The sequence below is a fragment of the Astyanax mexicanus genome, chromosome 10, assembly GCF_023375975.1.
Source record: "Astyanax mexicanus isolate ESR-SI-001 chromosome 10, AstMex3_surface, whole genome shotgun sequence".
Taxonomy (NCBI): domain Eukaryota; kingdom Metazoa; phylum Chordata; class Actinopteri; order Characiformes; family Acestrorhamphidae; genus Astyanax; species Astyanax mexicanus.
The window spans coordinates 1,701,918-1,712,476 of NC_064417.1; the positions used below are offsets into that span (position 1 = coordinate 1,701,918).

At 35.6% G+C, this 10,559-nt stretch overlaps 1 protein-coding gene across 1 annotated transcript; it reads right to left on the reverse strand.

Annotated features, from left to right (window-relative positions):
- Positions 1-69: 69 nt before the first annotated feature.
- On the reverse strand, positions 70-6,775 carry zgc:174917 (uncharacterized protein LOC565650 homolog). The gene is made up of 7 exons (XM_007228414.4): positions 6,705-6,775; positions 4,885-5,189; positions 3,636-3,939; positions 2,342-2,433; positions 1,941-2,080; positions 1,034-1,138; positions 70-453 (listed from the first exon to the last, which is right to left on the reverse strand). Exons 2-7 carry the CDS (start codon positions 5,012-5,014, stop codon positions 361-363), a joined length of 864 nt encoding a protein of 287 aa, XP_007228476.2. The 5' UTR covers positions 5,015-5,189; positions 6,705-6,775; the 3' UTR covers positions 70-360.
- Positions 6,776-10,559: the final 3,784 nt, after the last annotated feature.

Consider the following 10,559-nt stretch of genomic DNA (forward strand, 5'->3'; position numbering starts at 1 on the left):
TTTTAAACTGTAGTTTAAACTGTATACATATGACATTTTAAAATAAACACAAGAAGTCAACCACAAAATTCTTGATAAATAATTTATTAAGAATTTCAAGTCAAGAAAGGAAGGCAGCAAACAGCAAGTAAGTCTTACTTATAAGACTGCAAAATGATACATGAAGACATACAGGATACATGGAGAATACAGTAAATTAATGCTACCAGATTATTCACATTTTTAAATTAACCGTGATTCCTTCTGTAACAGATAAATATAAATAATCAGAATATTCTTTACATGCTGTAATTAGTTTAAATAGATCAATTATTTTAGAGATGTGAAGGTACAGCGGTACAGTATGTCGTAGTTATTAAATCACATTTCCGGTTTTTGGTTTGCGAAGTGGCCGTACTTGTCGACGCCGCTGACCAGAGCTGTGGCCGGGAAATGTCTGGGACGTTCAGGATCCTGAAAAAATACAATAAAAAAATAAGCATTTTAGATTATTTGGGCTCTATGCACCGTGCAGCTTGATTTAGGGCATGTCAGTGTGTCTTTGCTATCATAATGACAGGAAAAGTACAGCTTGCGCTGCTCGAAACAAGCAAAAGTCATGTACTAATTCTCTTAATTAATCATGAGTGTGGTTAATTTTGGGTGTAACGTGAAAAAAAATAATCAGAGTGTCACTTGCTCATTATTCCCTTTAAAAATCAGGTGCACTCTGACTTTGCCGGATTGCTATTTTAACAGCGCAGTGCTTCAGCTCCTCTCTACAGAGGAAATGCAGCTCATTTACAGGAACAGCAATGCTATTTTATAGTGTATTCTGATTATTGTTAATGTAAAAGTGTTCTTTTGTATGTAACGTATCTACAATAGGTATGGATGTCTGACTGTTGACTGACTGTTGTCAGGGTTTTAATCAGTCACTAGTACTTGTGTTTTCTGCCACCAAGACACCATAGACTGTTGACGGGGTGTAAAATAGCAATGAGCATCACAACATGATCAATCAGAATTAAAAGAGGCAGCATTTGAGTTTTACCTGAATTGGATAAGCGACAGTCGGGACGTAGCGAATCACGAAGCCACAGCGCCTCCTCTGAGACGTGTTGGGATCACTAGCGTGCACCAAGAGTCCATCATGGATCTACAGTATGTAAGAAAGATTATTAATACATTAGATTTAAAAATAGCATGTACTGTACTGACACTTAATATAAATTCATATATCATATATATATCTTAAATGTCATGCAAAAATACTGAATTCTCCTTTTTTTGGACATTAAACATTTTGGATTAATACATTGCATTTTTTAATAAAAACTTAAGACAAAAATGGACCATTAACCTTTATACAAATCAGATTTTATGTTTGATTAGATGTTTTTATGTTAAATTAGATAAATAAATAGCAAATAAACAAATGTGTTGGGCGGGATGTGGCACACAATCATAAAACATCAGGCCCATGAGGTTGCTTGAACTATAATACGATATATAGATCATTAATGTAAAAAAAAAAAGAATAATTAAAAGCTTCTCTGGTGAGCTTTTGTTTATATCCCTCCCCCTGTCGTTCTCTCTCTATTGCTCTGCATGACTTTAGTTTCCGCTTGTTCTCGCTTGTCCGCCTGTTCTTGGGCTCACTATATCCTTATAAGGGCGTTTTTGTTTCCTGGTCGTGTCCCACGGGTTTGATCCCGGGAGGAGCGGTGTGTTTATTTATTTATTTATTTATTTATTTTATTTATTCCTTTCTTCTTGGGTTCACCTGCTTTGAGATCAACTGTTCTGCAACTGGGTTCAACAACCCTCTGGGCTGGAGAGCTACAAGTACTACTGTAGCACTCCATCCTGCATCCCATTACACTTCCTTTTCCAAAAACAGAATTTTTGCAATTATTGCCGACCCCTGGTATAAATCATATTTAAAAAAAAATACTTACAGACATCTGCCCGGCCAGCAGGGGGCAGAGCAGAGCGTTTTCTTTCTCCACCAGCTCCTCTGGGATCTCCTGATTGACGGACAGCATGTTCCCGGAGCGTTTAGCTTGACGGTGGGGCAGAAGGCCAGAGCAGTGAGTTCCTGTAGAAATAAAGAAGAAACAGAGCTTATAATTAAACCCAATACTTAACCCAGTGTCCTGAGCCTGATTTAACAGGAAAGGATCTGCTCACGTTCTGTTTAAACAGCCTCTGAATAGAGCTGAGGAAACATACTGTAATTATAGTTTCACAGTTTCCTTATTGACGTATACGCAGGGTCTCAGAGCCGCCGTGGCGTGAAAACCCAGGGAAAGGGAAGTTTGTGAAAATGTATAAATGTGTCTGGATGATATTTTTGTACCTGGAATGACTTGCAGAGCACCGTTATCCTCCAGAGAGTCGTCCAGAGCGAGCCAGACTGAAACTACCGGACCTCCATCAAGCCCCCAGTACCTATAAAACCAATAATATCATCATCAAGACTCCTGTTGAGATCATGGCCTTCAGATCTATAGTAGAGTTTACATTCTCTGCCCAAGCCAGACCTATATCTCACCCGAACTCAAGCTGAGATTTCCCACCACTTTCCTCAGGTCAAGTCGGTTCAGGCTCGAGATAATGGTCTGTGATGTAGGCGTCTGTTTTTTAACGCCATTTTTTATTTGATCTAAAGCTATGGTGTGATAATCACAATATGGTAAAGTAACAAATCAAACTGTATTAAAAAATAAAATAACTGTGCAGTGTGTGTTTTTGCACTTAGGATATTTGCTTAAAATAAAAAAAAAGTATTTTATATTCTTGAAATATTGTTAATTTTATTAGATTAGAGGAAAGTCATTGTAAATTGTGTTATTGTTGTTGTTCTATTTGGGTTTAATAAGTGCAGTGCATAGCCTTTTTGCTGGGGGTTTTTTGTGTGTTTTTGCACTTAGGCTATATGCTCAAGATATATATTTTGTTCATAAAGTGTTTTATATTCTTAAACATGGTTAGTTACTATTTAATTATAAGAGTAGATGAAAGTTATTGTAAATGATGTTAATGTTGTTGGTCTGTTTCAGTTTAATGACTGTAAAGTGTATAGTCATATTGCTGTATTTTTTTTGGTGTGTTTTTTGAAGCAGGCTATAATCTCAATCTAACAAAAAAAGTTTGTTGTTTGTTTAGAAAGTGTTTTATATTCTTGAACCATGTTAAATTATATTAGATTAGAGGAAAGTAATTCAGACATCATTCTTATAGCCTAATTTGATGATGGTTAGGCCTGTGGATCTTTGTTTGCATTGTCTGTGTTTTAATCTTTCGGAGATCTGTTACTAATAAACATTGTTCTTAAACAATAGGTCTATGCTTCTTCAGTGTTGCAATGTTAATCGTCATCATTCTGAACAGATTTTGATCATTTTAACAGCCTGGAAATGTTTTTAAAAGCTTAGTTTTAATGCTGTACTCCCGAAAATAATGTAGGAAGCTCTATAAGTATATGTACGAGTTGATACTTCTTTAAACTTCTACAGAAGTATTTTAATAGTGTTTTAAACCCTAGTATCTATAATCTATTCTACCTACAGAGTAATGAATGTCAATTCTTTAAATATCTTTGTGTTTTTCTACTCTAGATCTTCTTTCACGTTTGACACTTTTACACTTACTTCATGTCCTGATGCCAGGCCACATAAGGAAGACCAGGGTCACTCTCGTCTGTCTCCTGATTGGTCGATTCCTTCTCTGTCTCACTTTCTCGATGGTCAGAAATGATGCCGTTGCTGTCTTGTTTCTTGCCAGAGTCTTGTGTGGACACTGGGTATTTGCAGATGAAGCGGGAGTCTAGCATGAGCACATCAGGACCCAGGACTGCGGTGATAGATTCCAGAACTTTAGGGTGTTTAGCCAGCGCCATGACCCAGTCGTACTCCATATGGACATTGTGAAGACTGTAGGCTGTGTAGTCCTCACCTGCAGCAGAAGATCAAGATCAATATTTTATTGTGATGAACGGACAAAACAGAGGCTGATGCAGCAAGACCCGCAAAGCGCAGTGACTTGGTTCCAATACATCAGCTCACAGACGCAGCTTTGTGCTGATCCACATCAACCTAGGAGTGATGAGAGGAAAAAGCGCCATCTAGTGTACCCACCAACTGTGCTCTCTCAGGGCTCTGACAGCTGATGGCAAGCTGCATGAAAGGGATTCAAATCAGCTCAATCATAGTGGCAGCTCTTTATTTTTATTTATTTTTAATTTTTTATTCTTTATTTAAGCTGGACCACTCTGCGCCCCCTTTTAAATTTTTACATTTACAATGTACTTTGCTTACACCATCAAAAATATATTCTTAAGTATCCCAAATGTTTTTTGACTTGGATATTTGACACTTTAAACACTATGCAAATATCAAAACCATTGTGTTATGAAACTATAAAAGGTTCTCAACTCCTTTAAATATATTTGAAAATACATCAGCTGAAGATGAAGCTTATTTAAAACCTTCAGAAACTCTTTTATTGCACATTGTCGTATTGCCGTGTTTATGAAAGAACTGTTTGGGAGTACTCCGGTTAAGAGTATATATATATATGCACTTAGCTACTGTATATAGTTACTGAGCTCAAATTCAGCTATTTTTATTGGATTTCTTAATCAAATTTTTTGCTAAACTACTTGAATACTTGAATAGTAATCAAGTGGATATTTTATATATATATATACTATAGAGATCCATCCCTTGAAGACATGTTCAGACATTCTAAAGTGAATCTTCAATGACACCAACATAAAGAACCATTCACTTTTTAGTCACCTTTTTATTACAATATAATAATAGTAAGATTAATAAGACTATATATGTCATAAAAGAGCAGCACATTAAAACTCACACTCAATACGACTCTAGAACTTACCAAACTTCTTCTCCAGGTCTGCGAAGGCGTCTCTGGCCTGCTGCAGCTCCTCTGGGCTGAGGATGGGGAGGCTGGTCAGGTATCCCTGCTGGTCGTACAGGGCTTTAACGTCTGACACCTGTGGGCACATGTCTGCAGGACTTCTGGTTCTGGATCTTCAGGTGTTCTGGTGACTGAGAAACTCTCCTGCTCTTCTTATATACGTATCAGGCTTTGTGGCTTTCTGCTCCTCAGGGGTCTGAGCTCTGGGTGTTCACTGTGTCTACCTGACAGGGGCTGTTTTTATGCAGGGAGTGTAGGCCTCTCTGGAGAGAGAGAGATGGAGAGATGGAGAGAGAGAGAGATGGAGAGAAAGAGAGAGAGAGAACTGTGAGTCCAAGCATTTAAGAGACATCCTGACAGAGGTATTTCCTCCTATAAAAAACCTTCTTGTCTGTGCACCTCTCCCTTCTCTCTCTCTCTCTCTCTCTCTCTCTCTCTCTTTCTCTCTCTCTCTCTCTCTCTCTCTCTCTCTCTCTCTCTCTCTCTCTCTCTCTCTTTCCTTCTTTTCACTCATTCAAAAACAAATTTATTCTGGGTTGTTTATGGAGCAGCTGAGAGTTCCATCAGAGCCAGAAGCAGAAGCAGTGTTTCATGAGCAGCTTAATGGCTAAAACATACTCTTCTACTCTTACGCAAATAGGGGTGAGGACCAACTCCCTTAAGGAACCTGTTGAACACTGTTATAGCTATAGCATCATGCTTCACGTAGAGGAAAGCAAACTGTTCCCAAAAATATCGTACAGCAGTTGATGGAAAAACAGGACAGTGAAATAATATACTGACTATAATACTAATAAGATATTTTAACACATTTCTTGTAGTGCTGGGCAGTATACCAGTTAATTTGGTATACCACACAGCAATTTAGAACCAGTATGCATTTTTCACATACCGCCACACCCCTAGAGGCGCTGTGGAGCACTGAGTAGATGTGGAGCGCTATGTAGAAGCACACAGTGTAGAACAGCGCCGCAAAACAAACATGCAGGGACAGCTCAGTAGAAGTAACTAGAGCCTTAATTTAATGCCTTAGTGTTTTATATTATACGTACTTCTGACAATACAATAAGTCACAGACCTATATAAAAGTCCAGTCATGTAAAAAAATTAAATAAATAAATAAACTAGTAATAATAAAAATACCGTGATATACCATGAAACAGTCAGAATTTTGAAAAATACAATGATATACATTTTTGGTTATACCGCCCAGCACTAATTTCTAGGTTGTTTTTGCTTATTTAGTAAATATTAAGTATATATTTTTAAGCTAAAAACAGTAGTATTTGTAATAGTTAACAGGAGACAATTCTCAAAGAAATACATTTTGATCGTATGTCATAAATGAACAAAATAAACTAATCACTATACTCAAAGAACTAAAGATAGTCGTAGCTGAGACATTATTAAAAAAATACTACATTTTAATGCTTGGTAATGTTATGAATAATAATAAATTGAGACCTTAGTTGAATGATTTTGTAAAGGTTAATATAATAACATATAAATATATATAATATATAAATATTATATAAAAACTAATGTCAGTTAATTAGTTAACTAATTAATTGAGACTTTCTATAGTAGGTACTGTTAATTTATAATGTACCCTTATTGTAAAGTGTTACCAAAACATCTTTATACATGTATATTAATATTTTTTTAAATTGTGTAACAGTGATAATATATTATTAAACGTTATAATGTATGTACAAATGCAATATTAATTCAATATCATTATTCTGTACAGAATATTCAGATAGTAAATATGTTCCTACCTTCTCAGACTGAGTCAGACTGTAGGTCAGATGTCTTGTTTGGTTTGGTTGCTCTGATGTTCTGACCTCCTGTCTCTTATATACTCTTTCAGTCTCTCAGGACTTTCCCATACAAATCCCTCATCATATCTGAATTCCTCAGGTGGGGGTCGTAGGTTGAGCTATGAGGAAAGAGGGTGAGGTTTAGCAGAAATGAACTGGTATCGTCCCTAAAGCTGAGTCACAGAAACATGATGGTCAGAACAATGCAGAGAAAAAAAAAAAAAAAGCTAACATGACCATTAAGAGGAGTTTCCTGGAAAGATCTACACATCACACATACTGTAGACGGAGACATGCAGCATCTCACACAAGAGGAGACAAAGAGGTTCAACAGGTGGATGAGCAGCAGTGCCATCTACTGACACTGTACTACAATTTACATCAGTTAATAACAGTCAAATTAAGCAATCCCTTCAGTTTCTGAATCAGTTTCTCTGATTTTGCTATTTATAGGTTTATGTTTGAGTAAAATGAACATTGTTGTTTTATTCTATAAACTACAGACAACATTTTTTCCAAATTCCAAATAAAAATATTGTCATTTAGAGCATTTATTTACAGAAAATGATGCAGAAATGGCTGAAATAACAAAAAAAAAAAAAAGATGCAGAGCTTTCAGACCTCAAATAATGCAAAGAAAACGTCAAGTTCATATTCATAAAGTTTTAAGAGTTCAGAAATATACAAATATTTGGTGGAATAACTCTAATGTTTTTTTTTTTATCACAGTTTTTTTCATGCATCTTGGCATCATGTTCTCTTTCTCCACCAGTCTTACACACTGCTTTTGGATAACTGTATGCTGCTTTACTCCTGGTGCAAAAATGTATTTAAGCAGTTCAGTTTGGTGGTTTGATGGTTTGTGATCATCCATCTTCCTCTTGATTATATTCCAGAGGTTTTATAATTTGATAAAATCAAAGAAACACATCATTTTTAAATGGGCTGTATTTATATATAGTTGCTGTCCAATTTAATGTATTTCTATTGGTCCGTTCATAAAGTAATTTTGATACAGTGTAAAGGACAATTTGTCCTTTTAAATTATGTACTGAACTAAAAATCGACAAAAATGGAAATACTCTACTTGTTTTTCATTTGACTGTGACAATATATAAGCTTGTGAATTAAGGTAGGATTAACAGTACTGGCATTTAACTTTTATTTGAGTTTCTGTTTACAAAAACGACAAGGAACAACCTCCCATCCTTTGTTCTAAACTATTTTCTTAATCCAGAAGCTGATTTTCTGATTTCCTCTCTGATTACTGAAAGTGTGGGTGGAGTTGCCCAATGGCATCTAAAATAAACACACTGTTCAGTCATAGAAACGGTGACTCAGACGTAGAGTAAACTTCCCTAAAAATAAATGACTTTGAGGAAGATGGAGTCCTGATTTACTGATTTCCTCAAGATGTGTAATGGAACATCTTAGCACCTATAAAAAAAATTGGGTCAGCAAAAAAAAAAAAGATGTTTTAACGGTGAAGCAATAAATTTAACCCAAAATAAAATATATTATACACACATATAAATTGAGTAAATGGGTCTGCCTGCAGCAAAGTTGTTTAAATGTGATTTTCTTCTTAAGATTTACTCATAAAATGAACTTATTATTACAAATATACAGAGAATATAGGGAATGTTAACATTCACATTAAAGTATTTTTTGATACACTTAAAGTACATTTTTACAGCTTTGTAATTCGACATGTGGTGTCTTGTTAAGTTAAATAATTCTTTAAAAAAATGTTAAATAACACAATTAAAAATTATTTCCATTTTAATTATTCAAGCATTTCAAATATCAATTTATAAATATATAAATATATAAGTATTCTCTGTCCACTTTTTCATCTTTAATAAAGTAGACTTTAACATTAACATAAATTTGTGAGTTGATTTGTTTCTTCATAAAAATGTATATTTTAATGGTATAATTCCAATAATTCAAAAAATCTGATTAATGATAAAAAATGTATTGGTCTTAACGTAGTTAAAATAGTTGATATGTAAACGCAAACAAATGAATAAGAAATGTATTGATTAATTGTATTGAATTCAATTGTATTAATCACAACAATATTGTGTGTTAAATTATCGTTAAAAGCTTTTTAAACTTTTTTAAACAGCGATTTTAAGCATCTTTTTTTTTTTTTAGAAATTTTAATTTTTTTTGGGAGGGAGATAAAAATAATGGTGTTATAATTATATAATTCGTACAACAGGAAAAGGAAATAAACTGGTGTGTATTTTAATCTAAATTGCTTCTTTGGAAATTAGTGACATCACCTCGCACGCTGCAGCTTTGGGGAAAACACTACATGGTGCAAATCTGATAATCTGATAGTGAACAATAGAGGGGGAAAACTCCTCCACAGCGTCATGGAACTGCTGACCTGCTTTATGTCGTTTCCTCTTTTGTTAAAAAGTAACTTTCTGAGTTATTGTGTTACCTGAACTCTGAGCGTTAAAACATTTCACAAGCGCTGAGGATAGCTCACCATCACGGCACTATTCTCTGGCTGTCAATGCTTCTATTGTGTTCAGCAGAGCACGACCTCAGGCTAAAATAGCAGTAGTTGATCAACACAATAGAAAGAGAATAGAAACCGGTCGACTCTGCTGAGTAACATTACTATCCATCAATCAGTGGCGGATTGTGAGACAGTAGTCAAATTACACTGTGCAAATTAATCAGCTTTAATAAACTATTTCAAAGAACACAACATTATGGGAGACATACCAGAGTTCAAAAGTGGACAAATTGTTGGTGCACGTCTTGCTGGAGCATCTGTGACCAAGACAGCAAGTCTTTGTGATGCATCAAGAGCCACGGTATCCAGGGTAACGTCAGCATACCACCAAGAAGGACCAACCACATCCAACAGGATTAACTGTGGACGCTGTAAGAGGAAGCTGTCTGAAAGGGATGTTCGGGTGCTAACCCGGATTGTATCCAAAAAACATAAAACCACGGCTGATCAAATCACGCAGAATTCAATATGCACCTCAACTCTGCTGTTTCCACACAGCAATATACAGTGTTTTGCAAAAATATAATTAAATTTATTAAATATATTAAATGATAGACAAACACAAAGTATTGCACCCAAAGTGTGAAGTGGAATGAAAAACTATTCAAAAGTATTCAGCCCCCCCATATCAATACTTAGTGGAGCCAACAATCACATCAATTACAGCTGCAAGTCTTTTGGGGTTTTGTCTCTACCAGATTTGATCATCTAGAGACTTTTGAGAGATTTTTTCTCCATTCTTCTTTATAAAACAGCTGAAGATCAGTCAGGTTGGATGGAGAGCGTCTGTGAACAACAGCTTTCATGTCTCTCCACAGAAGAACAATGAGCTTTAAGACTGGATCATTCTAACACATGAATATTCTTCACTGATCTAAATCATTATAGCTCCACTGTAGCTCCGGCTGTATGTTTAGGGTCATCGTCTTGCTGGAAGGTCTCAAGTCTTTTGTTGCCTCCAACAGATTTTCTTGTTCCAATATTGTTCTGTATTTATTTATCTCCATCCATCTTCCATCCATCAACTCTGACCAGCTTCCCAAATCTGTCCCTGCTGAAGAAAAGCATCTCTACAGCATGATGCTGCCACCACCATGTTTCACAGTGGGAATGGATGGTGTGTTCAGGGTGATGAGCTGTGTTACTTTTCCTTGTATTTATGCCAGAAAGTTCAACATTTGTCTCATCTGATCACAAAACCTTCTACCACATGTTTGCTGCAACATGTGGTAGAGAAGTTAGAGTTCTTCTAGAAGTAAATATATTTCAGTGCATTT